This window comes from Acanthochromis polyacanthus, chromosome 3 (assembly GCF_021347895.1).
Source record: "Acanthochromis polyacanthus isolate Apoly-LR-REF ecotype Palm Island chromosome 3, KAUST_Apoly_ChrSc, whole genome shotgun sequence".
Taxonomy (NCBI): Eukaryota; Metazoa; Chordata; class Actinopteri; family Pomacentridae; genus Acanthochromis; species Acanthochromis polyacanthus.
In genome coordinates this window covers 36763259-36785919 of record NC_067115.1, presented here as the reverse complement: position 1 = coordinate 36785919, position 22661 = coordinate 36763259, and the positions used below count along the sequence as shown (strand labels likewise).

At 41.7% G+C, this 22661-nt stretch overlaps 1 protein-coding gene and 2 non-coding genes across 3 annotated transcripts; 1 reads left to right on the top strand and 2 right to left on the bottom strand.

The window, feature by feature from the left end:
- Positions 1-1655: 1655 nt before the first annotated feature.
- On the bottom strand, positions 1656-1737 carry trnal-aag (transfer RNA leucine (anticodon AAG)). The gene has a single exon. It is a non-coding gene; the product is annotated as a tRNA-Leu (tRNA).
- A 2768-nt stretch (positions 1738-4505) lies between these two features.
- Positions 4506-4587, bottom strand: trnal-aag (transfer RNA leucine (anticodon AAG)). The gene has a single exon. It is a non-coding gene; the product is annotated as a tRNA-Leu (tRNA).
- A 552-nt stretch (positions 4588-5139) lies between these two features.
- LOC110958785 (retinoblastoma binding protein 6) lies at positions 5140-22661 on the top strand. The gene is given in 28 exon segments (XM_022205475.2): positions 5140-6278; positions 7059-7158; positions 7458-7497; positions 10068-10109; positions 10247-10335; positions 10466-10562; positions 10692-10834; positions 11030-11202; positions 11552-11655; positions 12339-12715; positions 12816-12879; positions 13462-13519; positions 13611-13659; positions 13752-13936; positions 13939-14077; positions 14238-14333; positions 14451-16071; positions 17697-17759; positions 17761-17829; positions 17832-18200; positions 18203-18321; positions 18442-18512; positions 18607-18694; positions 19917-20193; positions 20195-20512; positions 20514-20528; positions 20530-20709; positions 20711-22661. Coding segments are annotated over 28 exon segments (5307 nt in total). The 5' UTR covers positions 5140-6112; the 3' UTR covers positions 20906-22661.

The window sequence follows — 22661 nt, the reverse complement described above, 5'->3', positions numbered from 1 at the left end:
ACAAGAAATTACCTCACAACGCCGTCATTTTTACTTTGGCTACGACCTCACATCAAGCACATTTATCTCTTATTCCATAGTGTGTATTGCCTACAAGAGAAGGCCGCACAAACTGAGCTGAGAGCAAAGTTATTCAAGGTTCTTGTGCTGTTTCAGAGCTGTTCATGGTGAAATCCTGGCCCTAAAGCGCCTTGGACCGCTCGGCCACACTACCTCTGGAAGGTTGTGTCAGTCAAATCATTGTACATTTAAGGACACTGAAGAAACGCTAAATGATAAGATTAAGTTTGGAATAAATTATATGTGGATCACATGTGTCACATGTGGATCAAACGTGGATCACATGTTTGATCCACATGTGGATCACATGTGGATCAAACCAGCATTCATTCATTTTACTCTTTTTCATTGCCATTTAGGGGCAGCACAAACATACTATTTGCTTTTAGGTTTTGGTTTGATCTGCATTATCTTCTGAGGGAAACGTCTGCCTCTTTAGTAGATAAAGATGAATCAACAGCTGGTTTCAACAGATATTTGAGATTTCCTGACAAAAACAGCAACTGTTGAATCTGGAACTACAGTTGATGAAAGAAGAGAAACTGCACCAAAATAGCAAAGTTCATCATCCCTCACAATGCACATCCTCATTAGGTTCTTTGTAAAAAAAAAAAAAAAAAAAAAGTAAATATATATGTTCATTCTTTTTGATTGAAGCAGCTTTATGTGAGTGTTTCTCGCCCTGTTTCTAATAGTTGTGACTGGACATTGTATTCTCTGAGCAAACCATCACAAAGACTACAGAATACCAGTTTAACCATGTCACAGTCAGATTCCACATTTTGGAATTTCTCTAATAGTGTCTGGCACTTTGCCCATTAATATTTTAGCACTGAGCTGAGAGTTGCCTTCCTATGAGGTTACTTAAGTTTCGAGTGCAATTCCAGAGCTCTTCATTATAAAAACCTGGTAGCAGTGGGATTTGAACCCACACCCCCGAAGAGACTGGAGCACCTTCAACCACTTGGCCGTACTACCACTGCAATGAAAGTAGAAGCTGTTGTTCTGCTTGCTGTATGTGGAGTATCCAGTTGTTTTCAGGCAGGTAAATATGTCTTGGAGTAATACTTAAATGTTACATACATATTGAATGAAAGTGTGATAGGTTAAAGATTGTAGCTGCACCTATGGAACTGATTTAGTAACTAAATGATTAAATATTTGTTGTTACTCAATGACTTTGGCCGTGTTTCAGTATCAATACTACCAAATTATTTAGTAAATCAGAAAAACGCTCAGTCCCATTTTCAGCTCCCATTACATACATAGTATGTCAAACGTTGCACAGCAAATATAATGATGAATTAGTTTGTCCCAACTGTCTGCATACAACACATTTATTTGAATTTCTCTGATGAAAACCGCTATCTGTTGCATCTGAAAATGGGGTTGATTGGACTAAAAGTTGATCAAGCTCCAAAACCCAACAAGGAAGCTGAAAGTGCTCTGTAGAGCTGCTGATATCTGTGGTTTAATCCCTTCTGACAGCTTGCACAAACTCATTTGGTCAAGAAGCCCCTTTGATGCGTGTAGCTTCTTCTTGATTGCTTGCTCGGCCTTCTCATAGGTCCTCAGTGACAACGATGCTAAAACCCTGGCAGTGGTGGGATTTGAACCCACGCCCCCGAAGAGACTGGAGCCTTAATCCAGCGCCTTAGACCGCTCGGCCACGCTACCGCTTTAAAATACTTAAGCACAATGAGGAAGAACTAAATGATCTGGATAAACCCTCCATTCATTTTTCCCTTTTTATTGCCTTTGGGTGTAGCACATATTATCTGTCTGCTTCTAGCTTTGGTTTGCGCCATCTTCTGAGGAAAATGACTACCTCTGTAGCAGTGAAAGACTCATCTACAGCTGGTTTATTGGAAACAAAAAGGAAATTTAGTCGAAATCAACTGGACTTCTCTTACATGTTGATGAAATTGTTTCACCTTCATCCAAAAGGTTTCGTCATTTCTGACTGATATGGAGTTACAGAATTTATAGTAACTCCTGCTCACATGGCTAATGGCCCATTAATGACCTGGGGCCTCATTTATAAAACATTGCGTAGGATCTATACTAAAAGTTTGACTACGCCGAAAATCTGAAATAGGCGTACGCCAAAAAAGATTATGATTTATAAAACTGTGCGTACGCACAGCTGCACGCAATTTCCCCTTTATAAATCACACTCCAGCTGGAACATTGCGCAGGTGGCTCCACCTCACATTCCACCCAAAACACACCCACATTTTACCATGAATGGTCAATGCAAAGTAACTCATGAATGTATCTGATTCTGCATATAAATAAGCTGTTGTCATGTGTTGACCCAGGGCACCCTGCCACTAAATTTGTTATGATCATTCATGTCTGATGTACAAATAATTTGTACATTGATTGAATGTACATTTTTTCAGTTCACATAGACAAATTCATCTTCACTCGGAGCCCTTACAGCAACATGAGTGCAGTCAGTTACGCCGATTACATTTGGGAAACCGGACATTGCTGCAAATTGCCGTTTAATGTTGGCCTGTTCACCCACAGTGTAAGGAAACCTGATGTATTGACTGGTCATGTTTATAATGTCATCCAAAACAGCTGGCATTATTGCGCTGAGGGATGGTTGTGATATCCCAGACTTAAAGGACATCCTTTAACTGTATATCAGACCCAAACGGGATTTAGACAACAAATGTAACCTCATATATTCTTCATATAAAACACATAACTGTTGGCCAATTCCCGCTGGAAGGAGCCGGTTGCCAGAAACCCCAGAATGGTCAGCACCCGTGTCTGTACTGGGATGGCGTGGTTTCGGCGGGTGGGTTGGTCTAAGACAGGGCCCAGTTCAGCACATAGATCCAAGAGCACTGCTCTAGGGAATTTAAATCGGCTTATTAGCCAGTCATCATCATGGGCCAGGAAATACCCGGGATCCCTAAAATCTCTCTCCATTCTTATCTATCATTTATGTGACTTCCAGCAATGCCAGCGCATCCATTGTGCCACATTACGCACGGCTGTCATCCGCTATTTATCCGCTTGATCAGCGATTGGACTGATTGTCACATGCCTTTTCCAAATTAGTAATCAATCAGTGCCATCCACAGCTCTATATCATTTGAAGATGGAAGTTTGATATATGAACATAGTTCTGCAAATACAGTCGTAGGCCGAATGGCGCACTATAGGAACATCTACAACAATGAGGGTTTATGATTATCCGGCTCTACAAGTCTAATATGTGATGACAAGAAAGGTTTGAGATCAATCTGGCTTCAGTTCACCGCTTCACCCTCCGGCACTGCCGTTCCCTCTGTCTCCAAAATGTGCTTAAGCAAGCATCAAGGTTGGCGCACCGATGCGCATATTCTCACGTCAAGTTTATTTTTATAAATCACAACCTTTGCGTAGAAAGTGGCATACATAACTTTCTAGCCCTGTTTTGTGTGTACGCAAGCTTTATAAATGAGGCCCCAGGACTCACAGCCTCAGTGTGTGAATTGTTATGAAACCAGGTGGTTCACCAACAATGACAGCAATCATGGTGGTGGGGCTGCTAGTTTACACAACAAAGGATGTTCATCTGCCAAATCAAGAGTGACTCAAGAAGATCCCTGGTTGGCATCCCGGCATTCCCGGGATCTTTCTCCATGGAGTTTGCATGTTCGCCAGGTACTCTGGCTTTCCCCCACAGTACAAAAAAATATACTGAGGTTAACTGATTACTCTAAATTGTCTATGGGTTTGTATGTGGAACCCTGCAACAGACTGGTGACCTGTCCAGCCAGGATTGGCTCCAGTCCCCCATTTTAAGAGGTGTGAGCTGAAATTCATACCTCTTACAATGCACATACTGATTTAGTTCTGTGCCAAAAATCACTTACTTTAGCAGTTTTTCGTCTTTGCACATTTTGGAACAATTTCATCTTTCCTTGCTGCTTTCCTTGCATATAAGTTTCCCCTTACACCTATTGAGATTCCAGAATTATGGACAGGCATAAACTAACCGTGACATCACCCGTTGGTTTCAATGCTGAGAAAATGAAGCCTGGATTTTGCTACTTCCTGGTCGCCATTTTGGATTTTTTGGAGCCAGTGACGTAAAAAGCGTCATCAAACAGGCTGGACCGGAGAGCAACTCGGGGCAGGACCAGTCAATGGGACTTTAACGATTTATTTAAAATTCAGTATTGATTTATTTTAAGATCGTCCACCTGCTCTCTCATTTTGACCATGAAAACCAACGGGAGAAAAATCCTGAGCTGTAGAAAATCAGTATCGAATTTTATTTTTTCCAAAAAATGAATTGGGGTCTATGGGGCAAAAGCTTTTTGGAGTCAACTCTAGCGGACGGCGTGATATTGCAAGTTTTTGACACTTCCGGGTGGGCTTCAATTTTGGTGCCTGATGCGACGTCCATCTTTATATACAGTCTATGGATGATAAAACCCTGGCAGCGGTGGGATTCGAACCCACGCCCCCGAAGAGACTGGAGCCTTAATCCAGCGCCTTAGACCGCTCGGCCACGCTACCTTTCGAGTTTTAAAATAGATCCGACGAATTCTTCCAGTCGGTCTACACTGTCCATTTCATTGTCTTTGTGTCACCGTCACGAAACCCCGAAGATTCCACCATGAAACAGCATTTTTTTTAACCAAAGAGCTGCAGCCAACTGAGATAATTCACAGTCATCGTGAAGCCCGTGAAGCCTCGTTTTGCTCATGGCTGCTTAAAGGCTGGCATAGGATTCGCTGGTGCAATATCGCATATTTTGTATGAATGTGATGCATTCATGAAATGAAGAAACATTAAAAATTTAAAAGGTAAACACCTGCTGTGCTAGACAGAAGCCAAGTTTGGTCATTAAACACTGAAAAACTAAGTTGAAAAAAACACCTAAATTGAGTTTTGGGAATGCTCTAACCAAAATACTAACAGAGCTATCATTGGCACATTTTCTGACTTAATAATAGCATACATCTGTAATTTGTAATAGCTGTAGATAATGAGAACATATAATGTTTTTATTTTATTTTAACTGACGTTACTCTTGCTTTCATATATACTCTTTGGTAGAACCCTCGATACTTCCGGTTCCGTACTGCGCCATTTTGCTGAAACGACGAGGAGAGAAGCAGGCTGGATCATCGACATGGATTTTGAGGATTTAAACTGAAGATTTCGACTGGATACCCGATTTTCACTTTTTCGTCGTGGAAAGTTACCGTGGACCGAGGAGGAACCTTTGCGTTCTGACTGCGTAACTGGTGGATTTGGTCAGAATAGTCGATAGCTCAATGGGGCATCACTGTTAGCATAGCATCCTTAGCTTTTGTTAGGCCAGTGTAATTTTCATGTGTTGAGTAGCGAGGCAACGTTAGCTAATTTCGAGGTGTAGCATGTTAGCCTTGGCATTAGCTGATTTAAAATTTACACAATACCTTGGGATTTAAGAGTAGTCATTTTGAGGCTAGTAAACCCTGTGGACTCCACACACTTTTGTGGACTTTTTGTGGAGCTCCTCTGTGTTTGTCTACATTCAGTAAAAGAGAACTGCTAAAACGGCAAAACAATACCGTGAGGACTGATGTTCGGGAAACCCCAGGCCCGCTGCTAGCTACATTAGCGGCTCGCAGCGCGGCGGTCCGGGCGTTCCATCAAGGACATTTCACGACGGACTTGGCCTTGTTTGCTTCCATGAGATAGATTAACACTGTGCTACATGGACTCTCTTGGATTTGGTGGCACCTTGTTGTGTTTTATCGGACTGTAAAGGACTGGCGGGCCACACGGCGCCACTCAATGGCGCTCTGGCCTCAAACCTCAAATATTTTTCTTTGCCAATCATAAGGACTCTGTCGTCATCCGGAGCTGAACCTCTCAACATTTTAGTCTTTTCTTTGTCCATAGTGTTTCAGCGAACATAAAGAGGGTTTACCTATTAAAGTCAGCAGATTTAGCCTCCTGTGTTCAGTATTGACGCTGTTTCATTTTGTTATACCAGGCCTATGTTTTTTCTCCCCCTTGTGCTTGATTAACTTGACCTAGACCTGTAAAAATGTCGTGTGTTCACTATAAGTTTTCTTCCAAACTGGACTACAACACAGTCACTTTCGATGGGCTGCATATCACCCTCAACGAGCTTAAGAGGCAGATTATGGCCCGGGAGCGCCTCAAGGCCACAGACTGCGACCTGCAGATCACCAATGCGCAGACTCGAGAAGGTATGTTATCAGCTGACACACTGCATGATGCCAGAGAAATGTGCAATTAAATATTTTGGGGCGCTACATTGGATGATATGCAGACATTTTCGCAATTAACAGAAGGATTTAAAGGGGGGAAAGCAAAGAAAAAGGGGACAGTTATTTAGAATACATACTGTGATGCTGCAGTATTTTAATAGTTGCTAAATAATCTGATTACTTTCTCAAATTATTGTTTAGGCTGTATTAAATCATAAAGTATGGAAACAGAAGACTGTAAACCCAATTACCACACTCACGAGCATATCATAGTAATTAATTATAGCCATCACACGGTTGACTTAGAGTCAGCTTTCAAAAACTGCTGATTAATTGTCATATTTGTGAGCCTGGTTTTCTATGAAATGCCTAAACTCTTAATGTCAAGTAAAAATTTGAATGAATTCCCAACCCAGTCTGTCATGGGTGTAACCCACTCAAGAAAGATTAATTTGTATAAAACAAAACAAATACTAAAACTGCTTTGTGTGTCAAATTAGTTGTTCTTATTATTATGTGTTGCTTTTGTTGAAGTTATGAGATCATTCAAGCCCTAAATTTGTCCATGATCTCAGGGTTTGCTCATATTTTTATTAACAAGGTCAGAAATTGTCGTCTTTGGCAGATAAACGCTTAATGTTTAATTTCTGTTGTACAGTTAATCCAAGTTCTATAAATGCTTTTGGTTCTGATTAACAAATTTAGGTGACATTGCTCATGTGTCATGATGATTTATGATTTTTCTGTCTTGTTTTATAGAGTACACAGATGACGAAGCCCACATCCCGAAACACTCTTCTGTGATCGTCCGCCGTACTCCGATTGGTGGAGTAAAGCCTGCTGGCAGGACGTTCATTGTGTATGTATGATTAAAATATAAAATTATTAACCGTGTCATTTTTGAGCAGTATGACCACTAATAATTTCACACACACATATGTGTATATATATATATATATATATATATATATATATATATATTTTCTCTCTAAATTTCGAACCGTATTTCCTTTGAATATAGATCAGCAGGCTTAAATAATACTATGTATAATCTAGTATAGGTCTTTGCAATTGTGTTGTTGTTGAAAACTTGGTCTTGTAGTTGGCTATTGAGTTTTCAGTAACTGATGGTTTTTCTCTCTCTCTCTCTCTTTTCAGAGATCGTTCTGACACAGCTGTGGTTGGATCTTCTAGACCCGTATGTAAAACAAACCCAAAAACAACACACTCTCCTCCTCCTCACCCCTCTCTCTCTCTCTGCCCCCCTATTTCTGGCTTTAGTCACCTTTCTCAAGAACATTCTGTCAGCAAAGATCAAGTTGTACCTTCTGTTCACTGTGTGTTGGCTACATTTGTGTTGAGATCTCGACCTCTATATGTTATTTGATGTCTTTTTGGGGAGGGTTTCCTGGGGCCACCACATAAAATAGTTTGTTGTTTCTCTCTGCAAACACTGGTTTTCTGTTTCTTTTTTGAAACTAGCAGATTAAAGTACATTGTGGGTGAACGAGATGAGATTGAAAAGAGAAACAACAGACTAGCCATCACTGTTTATTTTAATGCTCTGAACTGACCAACTGTTGAACTGTTGCCACATTATTATTGTCTGAGAAATAATTTAAACTGTTAATGACTGTATTTCATAATGAAATGGTGTTGTAGCCTGCTCCAGGCCAGACAAATGTATTTTAAAGGGGTTTGTAAAAGAAAAAAATGGTATTTTTGTACTGATAATCCATTGTCATTTATTTTCTGTGAAAGTATTTTATTTATGATGTGGTTTAGAACCCAAAGAAGTAACGTGTGGCTGGGATTGATTGTAATTAACTTTGATTACAATTACAAGACTAAAATTGTGTGAGTGGAATAGATTTGCCAGTGGATTTTATTTCATAAGCTTACCCTGCTAAAGGTAGACATTCTCAGATCTGTTGTTCAATAACAATTACCAATGTGAATTGTTTTGTCTTGTACAATTTCATCCTGAAGATGTTCTGTTCTGCTTTGCGTATGGACTGCACATAACCCCTAAACCGTAAAGGCTCACATATTTACCCTGCTGAGTTAAACTGAATTTATTCAGATTCCTGAGTGCCTGTTTTGCAAAGAAACGGGTCCCAGTTTAAAGTGTTTTGTTACAACTGTGGTTTGTGGGATCAGTAAGAAGCTAGTTTTGATAAGAGAGATGCTGTGACTTGATCACGAAGTACTAAGACACATAATCGGTGAAGTATCCTGTCAATCTCTGGAGGCCTTCCATGGTTGCTGCAGTGAGAAGTATGCTGGTGTAGTGTGTCCTGTAAGCTGTAAGCTGCAGAACCTGTCAATAAAGTTCAGTGGTTCAGTGTCAGAACCGCTTGCACCAGATCCCTGTGTGTTCCCTCCACAGCATTCTGCAATACCCCGTGTTTCCTCTGAGCCCTGTGTATCCCGATGGACACCCCGATCATGCTTGCTTGCTTATTTGCTAACCGACCTTTTTTCATAAGAAGTAGGCAGAGCAGCCTTTTCTTTTAGTTGGTGTAAAATATGACTTTGGTCCGTGCTTGAGACTTAATTCTCTCGGTCCATTGACTTCTGAAAGACATCCCTCCTCCTACTTTCACCATTCACCCTGTTGTGCTGCAGGGCCCGTTTTAGGGAGATATTTGAAGGAACACTTGACAACAGTTGTTACTTTTGTTTTTCTTCATCAGGCACTTTTTTGAAAGTAAGATCTCTACATTTGTGTCTTATCAGCTCTGCATATTTGACAGATTACAGTGCTAGCACTTTTTACATGGGTTGGCACCACTCCATGCTCGCTCATTAGTTTACACAAAGCAATCGTCAACAGTTTCTGATGAGTTTGTAACAGTCATGACAACTGCTTTCAACAAGCCGGCGCAAAAACCCCCTAAATTACTGTGGCCTGGTGAAGGGAAACTGCATACTAAAATTAAATGTCAAGTATTCCTTTGAGAAAATTGCCCTCTATTGCAGGGAGAGCTTTAGGGTATAGGACAGAGAGGGATGTGCCAGGAGTGTACATTTTGAATGTGCTGATAAGCCCAAATAGTTAAGAAGGTTTAAAGTGTTTAAGCAGAAGGTCTTGGACATAACCATAGTTGGAACTTAAAGGCTGAGGATATAAGCAGGTCTGGATGTGTATCTGTGAAAGAGTAGTTGGAGTACAAGTTCGCTTTACTTGTTTTAAAGTTTCTGCAGCTTGGTAGCATTGAATGATTTCCAAATGGTGACAGTCATAACTGAGTTTTTCATCTAGATTTCTAGAAACTTTAAATAAATTTACAAATTTAGAATTTTGTATCACTTTGCAAGTAAGCAGACATTACTTTCCAGAATGGGCTTTCTTTCTTTTTTGTTTATCACGGCTCTCTCTTTGGGTATTTTTTTCCTTTATTCTCCAAACAATCAACATCTTTTTAATGTTAGCAGCTCTGAAAAGACACAAGCTTAGATGAGACTTTGTCAACAATAATCCTTTTTTTTTTTTTTTTAGATTTTTAAAGAACTGAGTCAGTACAGGGATCAGCATCACACACGACTTGTAATCCATGTCCTGATATAAATGTTCACTTTTCTATTATTAAATCCTGCACTCAGTGCTCAGCAAAGGCCGTAATTTTGTTGTGAAGACTTAGACGGAGATTCTTAAGAGACTGGACACAGATGTGGTGGGAAACTATCTGGGCTCTGATCTTCCACTGTATGTCTCTTGGGTATCATGTTAACACCTTTAATATATGTACTCTGATTCTCCTGCAGACGGATTCTTCTCCTTCTTTGTCACTCGCCCAACTCGCCAAGGTACTGCTTCTGTACTTGTTAGCTGTACTTGGAGAAAATGTTTCCACAAGTTGACTAGATAGGATGTTTTTTTTTTACTTGAGAGGGTTGATGTCCTCCTCGTTTCTTATTTCTTGTCTCTCCATTATTTGTTTTAGACTCCTAACTTGGTTGACGCAAATGCATCAGAAGAGGACAAGATTAAAGCCATGATGTCACAGTCGAACCATGATTATGATCCGATACAGTTAGTGCACACACATGCTTGCATGTCTTCTGATGAAACGTCTATGCATTGAAAGCTTGTGAATCTTTACTCAGCATTATTCTGTAGCTGTGGATGGGTCTAACAAATTTAACCCAACTTGTCTCTCTAGTTATTCCAAGAAGGCAATTGGACCGCCGCCTGCTCACTATACCTGCTATCGTTGTGGAAAGGCCGGTCACTACATTCGGCAATGCCCCTTGCTGATGGTAATTATAATATTATAATGTACAGTTTGTTTTTTTTATTGTCTATTGTTAATTTTTTACTACAGTGTTGTAAGTAACCGTATTCACTGTCTAAATGATGATTGTTCGTTTTATTTTTAAAATTTTCAGGTGCAGGATAAGGGTGTGGAGGGTCCCAAGCCTGTAAGAATTAGTAAGGGCATACCACAGAGCTTCATGGTGAAAGCAGAGCCAGGCACCAAGGGAGCCATGTTAACCAGCACCGGAGAATATGCAATACCTGCTATAGATGCGTAGGTGTCAACCAGCGAGGCACACAAATACACGCTTTTTACTAGCCTTGTGTCGCACATTAAGTAGTGTCATGTTTGTCAATAGCCATTTTGATCTGTGACCTCTTAAAGGATAAGTATCCACGAATACATTACTGCTGCTACTTTCCCTTTTGTTATGGATTTACTTCTCAAAAATGAAATCTCTATTAATAGGGAGGCATATGCCCAAGGAAAGAAGGAGCGCCCTCCATTTGTTCCACATGACCAGTCATCGTCTGAGGATGATACGGACCCGATCCCTGATGAACTCTTGTGTCCAATCTGCAATGACCTGATGACAGACGCTGTAGTAATACCCTGCTGTGGGAACAGTTACTGCGATGACTGTAAGTCCTTACTCATTGCTCATTAGTAATAAAAACCTAATCGTGCACAGTAAAGTAAAAGGAATCTTTCCTCAGCAGAGAATTAATTGCTGTCTCCCTTTATAGGTCCCATAACTTACATAAACATTGTACAGAAATAAATGATCCAGGAGTTACCTCTCTGTAGCAATCCAGCTCCAGGACATGTTTTATTTTTGAGTAGCTGTATTGGGATGATTTTCCACTCGGTCTGTGTGAGGATCAGTGTTGAAAAGTAGAAAATTGTGCACTGAAACAGATTAAGAGGCTGAGGGGAAATGCTTTTCATGAAATTCGTGTATTAATGACTGCAATGAATGTCTGTCTTCAGGTATCAGGACTGCTTTGTTGGACTCAGAGGAGCATATCTGCTACACATGCAAACAGTCTGATGTTTCACCAGATAATCTGATTGCAAACAAGTTTCTTCGACAGGTATGCCCTCAAATGCATGCATTCTAAATGGGACTGGGGTTCTTTAGCCTTCTGACAGTTTTTTGGGGTCCTCGCAACAAATCTTTACTAATTTTGGGCTCATTTTTCACGGCAGTATAAAAGATGGAAGCAACACAAGCACAGCTAAAAATTGAGAGAACTTGAAAATTTCTTTTGTGCAATATGATGAAGTTAGTGCTTTAAATCATGGGGAAAAAAATCCCCTCTTTTTATTTTACAGTAAAAAAGATGTGTCTATCTGCTCACAGGTGTTGTTCTTATGGACAAAAAAATTAGGAACTCTGCATACTGCTGTAGATATTTTGCTACTTAGATTTATAATTTGTTTCCACACTTGTCTTCTCTGCGTAAATGCAGCCTTCAGCTCAGGTGACTTTCAGCAGATTGTTTTTTCATATTTGCACCAGGAGCACAGATTTACTTTTGGTGATTTTTAAATGAGACATGTAGAATAAATACATTTTGAAATATTGCAATTTTAAGCTTAGATTTGAGTGATTTACAAAGACTATCAGAGGGTTGAAAATCTAACAATTCTTGCTTTTTTAGCAGTTATTGGCTTAGATTAATTCCCATTTTGGCTATTTTGATTGTAGATAACATGCCTCTCAAAAATGCTGGTGTAATTTTAAAGTAGGAACCATCTGTTTGTTTTCATGCAGGCTGTGAACAACTTTAAGAACGAGACCGGATACACCAAACGTGTGCGCAAGCAAGTCCAACATGCCGCCCCACCTCCACCGCGCCCACAGTTGGTCCGACCTCTGCATTCGAGACAGCAGGACCCGCTGTTGGCCAATGCCACTCAGCCTCCAACAACTGTAGCCGCCGCCACCACCACCACCCCTACCACCACCGCTACCCCTCCTCAAGCACAGGCTCCACCTCCTGCATCAACTTCTGCAGCTGCCGCTTGTCCTACTCCTCCTCATGCTGCTGATGCTGTTGAAGGACAAGATGCTTCACCTCCACCTGCACCTGCTGTCGACCACCATTCTCCGATGCACTCTAGCAGCCAGGATGAACCTCCCCCACCAGGGTAAGTTCAGCCTAATACAATGCATATATCGTGATGAAAATGGAAACACAAAAAGCGATAGCATTTTTATTAATCGATTTGTCTCTGTTTATTTTTTTAGGGAGACAGATGCAGAACGTACTGTGACACCAGACTCATTGGGAACCTCAGAGAGTGGATCACAGGTGGTCCATCTTTATCCTGTCTATCTTCACTTGTAAAAGCACACTCTATTAGTGATTGTGCAGAAAATCATGTGTCACTGGTTATTTCTATTTAATCCCGTTATGAAAAGTAAAGATAAAAACTCAAAGTCAGTGTTAAAATTTTAGAGTGGACCTTAAGGCTAAAAGAGCTTTAAATACCATTGATATTTGTTTTTATCATTACTTTCTACCATGCCACTTTATCTCATGATTGTTTACATTTCACTCAGTTCTGCTTTTCATCATTCTTAGTTGTTGCTTTGTTCTAATTTTGCTTCCTTTGTTCTTAGTTTACCTGATTTTTGCTTTCTAGGTCTTAATTTACTTAGATTTTAAAAATATTTTTTAAGAATATTTTTTCATCTCAGAACCTTCAGAGTATCTCTTGAATGTCTACTGTTGCACGATTACAGTTCTTGGTATGTCATGTACATATTAAGAATTGACAATAAAGCTGACTTTGACTTTGAACTTTGTCTCTAGCTGATACATATGCATCCCTGAGAATCTGCAACTTCTCTTGAATCTAGTTGCTTTTTGTGGCTGTATTTTCTCCCACAGAGTTACAGTTTACCAGTCATTGGCCACCCGCCACCTGCAAGGCCGCCTCATCCATCAGGTCAGAGACTTAGTGCATTTATCTTAAGGGATTTAGTGAGTTTAAAGAGAAGACACTCAGCAAGTAACAGGCTGTCTCTCTGATCTATTAGGTCACCAGTCAAGGCCCAACCACGCTCACAGAGGAGGAGGCAGACACTGGTAAGACCTGTCTCTGGGACGATCTCATCTAATAACACTTGCATTGTAATGTGTCAGCCTCATAAAGCTTTGTGTCCCTCTCCTTTAACCAGGTACAGAAGTAGAGGAGAGCACCCCTCCACTCACCTCCAGACAGCTCCACCGCCTGCACCTGCTCCTCCAGTGTACCCATCTCCATCCCTGTACCCACCCCCACCACAGCCCTATCCACCTCCATACACCTCAGGCTCCGGCCTCCTCCCTCCACCTCCCATCAGTTACCAGCCTCAGCCTGTTTATGCCCGGGACCACCGGGGCTGAATCCTCCTTGGGTTGCTCCTGGCACCCAGCCTCCTCTTGTCCCACTTCCACCCCCCCTCTTGCAGCCCCCTCTCTCAAAGGAAGACTTCTACAGACAGAGGCACCACCGACAGGACAAGTGAGTTTTTTTTTTAGGTTTTCAAGCAACTTCAGTGGCTACTATAGCTCAAGGGAAAAGTTACAGTGAATATTTTTCAGGGTTATGATTATGAACAATTAGATGAGTACAATAAAATCTTTTGAGGGTTTGCTCTTGATTTTTATCTTTGTATCCACAGAGTTACATCTAAACTGGATGAATTTACTAAAGACTTCCACAAAGAGCTTATGAAGTATAGAAATGCACCAAAGAGACGAAGGCCATCTTACTCCAGGTAACTTCATATAAAAATTAGTCACAGTTCGTACATTAGTTACATATACACAACACTTGAAACCATTTCTTACATTTTTGTACAATTGTCTTTCTCCCTTGTTTCATTCTGTTCCAGGTCTCGATCATACAGTCGTTCTCCTTTCAGCCGCTCTCCTTACTCTCGTTCTAGATCAAGGTCAAGATCTAGATCACGATCAAGATCCAGGTCTTACTCTTATTCTCCCAGTCGATCCCGGTCTCGTTCACGCTCCCATGGCCGTTCCTATCCCCGTTCCCCTTATTCTAGACGTAATGGACGCAGCTACGGACGCTCACGGACAAGGTCCCGCTCTCGATCAAGGTCTTACGGGTACCGGCGCTCTGGCTCACCACGCTCTTCTCCCTCATACAGGGGAGGAGCCTGGGAGGGAGCAGAAGGAGCAGGACCCTACAGGTCGAGGACTCGGTCTCGCTCCCCTGGTGGCTACCGGAGCCGCAGTCCCGGTGGACGAAAGCCACCACCTCGGGAGTTAGCGCCGTATGAACTGAAGGGTCCAAGTCCTGGAGGCCATGAGCGCTGGGAAAGAGAGAGGTATCGACAGTGGGAGAAGGAGTATGCAGACTGGTACAACAAGTATTACAAAGACTATGACAACCAACATCCCTCGCTGCATCACAGAGGTCATGGCAGCAGAGACAGGGAGAGGGACAGACTGTCCCCATTATCCAGAGATTACTCACCCCAGGGGAGAGGGAGAAGAGGGAGAGATGAGAGAGGAGTTCCCCCTCAACATCCCCCATCGTCTTCCTCATCAGGGACCAAATCCAGCACCAAAGTCTTGAAAACAAAGAAGGTGAAAAAGAAGAAGACTGGAGAAGAACCAGAGCCATCACAGCAGTCAGTGGACAGAGGTGACGCTACTCCTGTCAGAGATGAACCGATGGATGAAATGCCTTCCCACACTAAAACGCCTCCCATCTCCTCAAGGCCTCCAGTTGGCACTACGACCTCTAAAGCTCCACCCTCTAAAAGTGCTGCTGCACCCGTTAAACCCTCAACCAAATCAACATCGAAGGCTCTGTCTGATAAAACAAAGAAAGAGAAGGCTCCGAAGGTAAAAGCTAAAGTAAAGACGGAGAGTATGAAGAGTGTAAAGAGCGACAAAGTGAAGAAAAAGACTGGAGAAGCAGTAGTGACCAAAAAGAAAGACTCAACCTCAACCTCCTCCTCCTCCTCTGTTGCTAAACCGTTAAAGACCGTTAAACCCAAACCAGAGGAAGCCTCCAACTCAACTACCCCAAAAAAGGAAAAGGGTAAAAGCTCTACTGTGAGGCCTGCTCCAATAAAGACCCCCCCACTGTCCTCCCACAATGCACCAGCACCTCATCCCTTTCTCCATGACGGCCTTCGATCCAGCCATGACATACGGGGAAGAAGAGATCTTCCACAGGGCGGTGGTCTCCTTGCCATCCCCCATCCACACGGCCCCCCACTCCTCCACCGACCTTCATCTCCAGTGGACAGTCGGAGGAGGATGGGGGAGGAGGGCCGCTCTATACTTGGACCTCCTCCTGGAAAGCTGAGGAGAATCGACGGGCTGGGAGGTGATGCCATCTCCCATTCACACCTGCCTCATCAGCCCCCACTCCACAGACTCCCAGCTCCTTCCGATAGACCTGGTCTTCTTCCAGGGAGCCGGGACCTAGTTCGGGGAGACGGAGATCGAGGTTCTATTAGACCTCTGATGGACATTCAGGTAGGTCTGTTGGTTAGAACTGAGATTAGTGGGTTTGCGAAGTAGTTTGAGCAGAAAGTCAAAGTTTTCAGTATCACAAAGGCGGTTCTCTTTTTACCTGCAGATCTCCATGGTAACATCCTGTGGTGCTAACCTGGTCCAAATTGGGTTCAGATTTTGGTTTTAAATCGGCTGTGAGAAGTGTCTCCCTTTAACCAAATTGTGTCCTGACGATTATTTATGAACGATACAGATTCTCAGCTGAGGGGAAACTCCTTGAGCTGTATATTATTAAAACCACTGAATGAAGCCGTTACAGTATCGCATACTGTGTGCATCACGTTGCCATGGAAACCCAACATGTATTTAGCTGGTGATGCAGAAATTGCATAAATAGGTTTGGTCTGTTTATTCTGCTAGTTCTGTAGCGGATAGAACACAGATTAGAAAACTGATTATTTTACAGTTTTTATTACAGAGAATATTCAATCTGTAACATTAGTTTTACTTTAAATTGACCACAAATTAAAGTGATTTCCTGCATTATGGACTGTGTCAGACCTAAATGCACTTTCTGACAATATTGTGTTTATATATATATATATATATATGAAGTTTAAAGTTTAAAATGTATTGTACAACTGTCAGTTAGAAATAATGAGCTGCATGGCTCAGTAGAATAGATGTATTATGCAAGTTTAACAGTTTTCTACCAGCGTTCATGTCTTGTCATTTCCAGTAGCAGCTATTTACTGTCATACATTTTATATTCCTCATTGTTCTCCATTATCGCAGCCTGTTGACTGAAGCAGCTGCACACGATTGTTTTTATTTTGTGCAGAAGAAGCATCAAATGTCGGCGTTACAATCATTTTATGTGAACAGAGTTTGAAGCAGAAAGTCTGAGTTGACTAAGAAAATTGAAAACCACATTCATATACCTGTTAACTCTGACTGAAGTTTTAGTTAGCATACATGGCAATTTTCCGTGGATCCGCGGATTTCCGCCGATTTAATTTCAAATTTGAACATTTCTGTGAATCGTCTAAATCCGTTATTGTCGCTGATGTTAACGTCGTTAACATCTCGCGGGAGTCCGCGAGACTTTCACTGAAGCTATCGTTCGATTGTAAACGGCCCAGCGATTGGATAGCTTCAGCTGCTTCAAGTGCCAAGGCAAAAGAAACATGAAAGAGAAGGAAATGGCTGCAAGAAAAGCCCCACAGCAGGAGTTGAAAAGGAAGGCTGTCCAGAGACTTCAGTTTGCTGCAAGAGAAAAAATAGGAGCGTTGCAGTGAACTGACTTGTATTATAGTGTATTTTGAACTGAAGATATTGAGAAAAGGTTGAAGAACATGTAAGTTAAGTTTATTAAAATTTGCTGACTTAAACAAGTCTAGTATTATTCTGTTTTAGCTCATTTTTGCAACAACTTCAGCTGAAATCAGAATTTGCTGTTGCCATCCCTGAGTTAGTTTTTAGAGCCAACTTGCACAAACAAAACCTGGATATGTTGAACTTGCCTTTGGAGTGCAGACATCAGGTTAAATATGATTTGTTTTTTACTGATGTTGAATTTTTTGGTGTTTAGTGAGTTTATAATGATTTTGATGGTTTTTTTTTAAATGTGTCTGTTTCCGAACCAGTTGAAGCCACCAAGGAGGATCAAGTTGAACAGAGACCTGGCGAGGAAGGACAGCACTGAGACGGTCAGCCTTAGACAGAACGCCATCAGCTCCTGAGAAGACGACCTCCACCTCTGAACGATCAACTGCTGCCAGACAGCTCTGAGGGAGACCGACCCAGATAGTAACAATAGAGGAGCTGGAAGAAGGAGCATCAGCGTCTGCAGAAGAGGCATATCCAGAGAGAGACCAGCAGTGCCACGGAGAGAACAACACTGCTCCGACAGAGAGCAGGACAGAAGCTCCGGAGCAGACCGAGAGCGAGATAGACCTTCTGGTTCAGAACGAGACCGAGACAGGGAGAGAAGTCAGGGCTCTGAGCGAAGAGAGGGAAAGAGTTCAGGGTCTGGGCTTGCAGAAGAAAGCAATTTTGACAGAGAGAGACACCGAGGAGAGAGGTCAGGAAAAACAGAACGAAGGAGCTCCAGTGGTGGAAGTGGAGGAGCGAGGTCAGTCTGTCTGGACAAAAAATGACCATCGCAGAGAAGTCCGCCATCAGCAGGAGAGTGGTAGACCATCACGAGAAGCAGAGTTGCCTCACCAAGGAGAGAGGGAGGGGGTCAGAAAGAGCTGCTAAATCTGACAGGTTTGTTTTCTACTGATTGTCAAATCGCCATCTATTTCACTGACTGAAAAATGATGATCCAGTGGTTCTATCTGTAAACACAGTTGTTAATAGGTGTAATTATATTCTCTTATTTCCCAGAAGTGTGTCCAAGGACAGAACGGAGAGGAATGTCCCCTCAGGAGAGAAACCAGCTGCTGCTCACAGAGAAGGTAATTTGAAGTAATGCACAAGTGCAGTGAGAGATAACTTTGATTTTGTCTGATCTGTGTAATTGCATACTTGTGCCTCCCTCCCTGACTGCAGGGGGCAAAGACGGTCAGGAGACGGCTGTGAGGACCAGACCTCGACTCAGTCGGAAGACTCTCACAAGTCACACAACGAGCTCCACCAGGTGAGTTGTTGAGTTTTTTAAAAATGTTTTATATTTACATTTTTTTAAGTAATGGTTTAGATTTTTTTGTTTACTGTTGGTGTTGCATTCCTGTGATGCGTTTGCAGATTTCCTTTAGGATAACAAGAATCCCTGTTGCTTGTATACACGTTAACTTTGGGGGTTTTTCCAACAAGAATGAACTTAATCATATTTAGAATATGTGAAAAGGCTTGCAGTTGTTTTTGAAGTACTAAAATCTGGTTTTAAATTAGATGTTTAGTCAGAAGTATAATTCTTGTATTATACTCTGTATTTAAATTATGCCAGTGTTGCTGTCTCCCCCTCTGGCTTTTATTCTTCATGCTAAATAGTATTGATCTCTAAATGTAACTAAAGATGTAAGCAAAAGTCACAACTATTTCTAAAAAAAACAAAAAAAAACAATAAAAACTCAAACCCACACTTGTGATTATTACTGTTGAATTATTCCTTGAGCAAAAATGTTACTTTGCTCCATTTTTAATCATCTAGATTTGCAGCTATTTTTCATTTGGTCCAAAAAATATTAAGATGTCACCACTTTTCGTTGTTTCATGATATTTTGTCGACAGAAACAGTTTATTTATGTAGAACAGTAGTCCAGCCACCGGGCTGTGGGTCATTGGTATCAGAAGTACAAAAATGTTCTATTTTTAAAATTTTATTTCAGGTGGAATTGGTGTTTTACTTTGAAAACTGACTACATCGTCGTCCCGTCACTTCTGTCTGTGTTGTTTCCTGCACTTAGTCGGTTTTTACGCCCGGCCTTTAAATGAAGCCGTCGACTATTAACAAAACAAACATCTCTAGAAAACAGGGAGAGACTTCATGCTGAGACAGAATAAAAAGTAAATGCATATTTGGCAATAAAAACTAATTTTCTTATTTAGGACAATTTTTTAAAATAATAAAAAACCCAAACAATTATTATTTGTTGTGTGCGCAGTGATCACTCTGCAGAAAAATTGTCATACTTGTCCATGGTGCAGAAAAGGCTGGAGACTGCTGATCTAGAAGATGCAGCAGATAAATTGTTAGAAGAAGAAAACATGTTCCACAGAGTAAACTAAAATCCGTATTCAAACTAGGGTTTTGTTACTAATATTAAAATATTTGGAACTCATCCCAGTCCTGTTACTGTTGTTTGTACATAACTAGTCATGTTTCTCAGTCACCTAAAAAGTGTTTTTCTTAACAGCAGGACAAATCAAGATACAAAGCAGGAGCCAGAAAAAGACCAGAAGAGTGTATCCTCTAAACCTGCAGAGCAGCCTCCGTCTAGCCCTGTGAACAGCCGTGGTCGCAGCCCAAGTGTCAGTCCGGCACACAGCCCGGCCGTGGAGGAGCCGCTCATCCAGCCTCCTCCCCGCTCCAAATGGGAGAGAGAAGATGACGAAGAAGGTCAAGAAAACGGAGTTAGTGCACCCAAGGAGCCCTCGCCTGTGCTGCAGAGAAGCCGAGGCAGAGAGGGGCAAACCTGAAGCCCCTAAACCCACTAGGAGCGAAGGCCGGGATGCTACAAGGGAGGAGAGGAGAGGAGTGGTGAGGGAGGAGAAGAAAGGGAGAATAATGAAGGAGGAGAGTAATAAGGGTGGCAGGATGTCACAGACAAATTCGGACAAACCGACAAAGACAAAAATCGTAAGGGAGGAGAGTAGAGGGTTGAGAGAAGAAGGAAGAGCTGCTGCGAGAGAAGAGGAAAGAAGAGGTGGAGGAAGAGAGGAAGAGCGAGGAGGGACAGGGAAGGAGGAGAGGGCGGCAGAGGGCAGAAGTGGAGGAGGACGAGAGGAGATGCGTTGGTCCAGAGCCAAGGGAGACAGCGTTTGTGTTCGGATTTGGGTCGCGAGACGGACGAGGCGGCGTTTGTGCCCGACTACAGCGAAGGCGAAGGCTCAGAGCCCGAGAGAGCGCGGAGCGGCAGCCCCAGTCCGTCCCTCAGCCAGCCCTCCAACAGCCCCACCCCGAGCAACAACAACGGCTCCACCACCAACACGGTCAGACAAGAAGAAGAAGAAACACAAGAAGCACAAAAAACACAAAAAGCACAAGAAACACAGCAGCCAGGACAAAGACGGAGAACAGAAGGAGCACAAGCACAAACACAAGAAGAAGAAACACAAAAAGAACAAAGACAAAGATGCGGAGGAAGAGGATAAGAGCGAGAAAGCAGAGGAAGAGGCTCCATGCTAACAGAGGTTTCGCTAAGCTTGATGAGCAAAAGATGAAACATTCTTTGGTAATGAGGAGATGTGGACGTATCTAGAAATAACGGCTGCCGCTCTGCTCCACGTACCACTCTAAGGGAATGGTTGAAATATGTCTTTGACCGTCTGTGACACTGATGGAGAGCTGTCTGGCAGTTCCTCTAATCGTTCCTGTCAGTGCAGCTCTCCAAACCCACATGGTACTTTGTTGTGCCTGAATTGTGGCATTATGGCTGCTGCTGAGGTCTCTTTAATGTTTCATGTCAACCTCTTTGCTGGCTCTGGGTCAGGAAAAACTGGGGAGCGACGCTGTTCTGCACTGTTGTCATCGACCGAGAGCTGACCGGAAAGGACACGACGATAATAACTGATCACACAGCAGTGAATATAAATGATAGGAATAACAAATGCTGTACTCAGGGATGTGATTGCTTCTTTGTAGAGGAGGAATTGCTGTTTCGCTGCCTCCCATTCATTTGTAAATAGAGATGAACTCTTGCTTCACATAATAATAAGTTCTCAGTTTTTTTGTGCTCACATCCCTGTGTGCTGTTCAAGGCTTAAATATTGAATAACTTTTATTGCCATGAGGGCAGTTGTAAGCTCTTTTTGAAGGACTATACAAGCAGTTTTGCACGTTTTAGCACATTAACTGCAAGTTGTATAGTTTCCATCATTTCTTAACCCTTTTCAGTGTTTAGAATTTCATTGTAAGGCCACTTTTGGTTTAGTTCTTGCCAATACAGTTTGTTTGAAGTTGACGTAAAAGTAACAGAATGCTCTTGGATCGACAACCCGCCTAAACAAGGGTAAATCTCATAAAGTAATAGTTGATGTTACTACTAAATGTAAACATAAATGAAATCCATAAGCTACCTGAAGCTCCTTGGAGATGGTTAGCAGTAAAATGTTTTTGATTAATGGGCTAAAACTTACAAAATCACTAATGTAGTCCTTGAAGTTAGAGCAGATCTTTCTTCATTCTTGCTACACTGGACTGTGTAAATCTAGGACTTGTTTATTAATAATTGACAAATCAGTCTGCATGTTTTCGTTCCAAAGGTGCAGTCGCTGTCTATCACGTTGTCAGTGAGTGAAAGTGCGTGTGCTGGTGCGAAAGTGAAATGTGACAGAAATGGAACAAATTAGAGGACAGATGTTCTTATGAATTAGTTCCTTTTTTTGTTTGTTTTTTTTCAATTAAAATGTTTTGACCTGATGAAAATGTGTTTGTGTTTTATTTGTATTCAACCTCTTGGGTGTTTAATGACTACAAAAATTACGGTTCTAGCCACTGTGTTGAGAATTTTGTACCCAAGTACAACATTTTAGTGCTTCGTCTGCTTGTAATTAAATCTTTTAATATTGAAATCGAGCCCAAGAGTACTAGTGATTAGAGATTAGTCACAAATACGAGGCCATGGGAAAATTTATGTACAGATTGGAGTACATAGATTTCTTTTTAATTTTACATAATGGAATTATTACAAAAAAATGGGATTCATGATATAAATGAACAAAATCTAGTAAATCACTATATGGATACAGTAGCTTCACTCGGGAGGAAAACATGCTTTTAAACTGGTGTACTAAAAACTAGTATGTGATGTTAATATTGTAAATAATCCAGTAACTGATTGAAGATTCATGGTCTCTGACTCTCCACCTCCCTACATGTGTATTTTGAGTTTATTTCATTCACCAAAAAAAAACAAAACAATAAAAGTTAAAGATGAACTTGA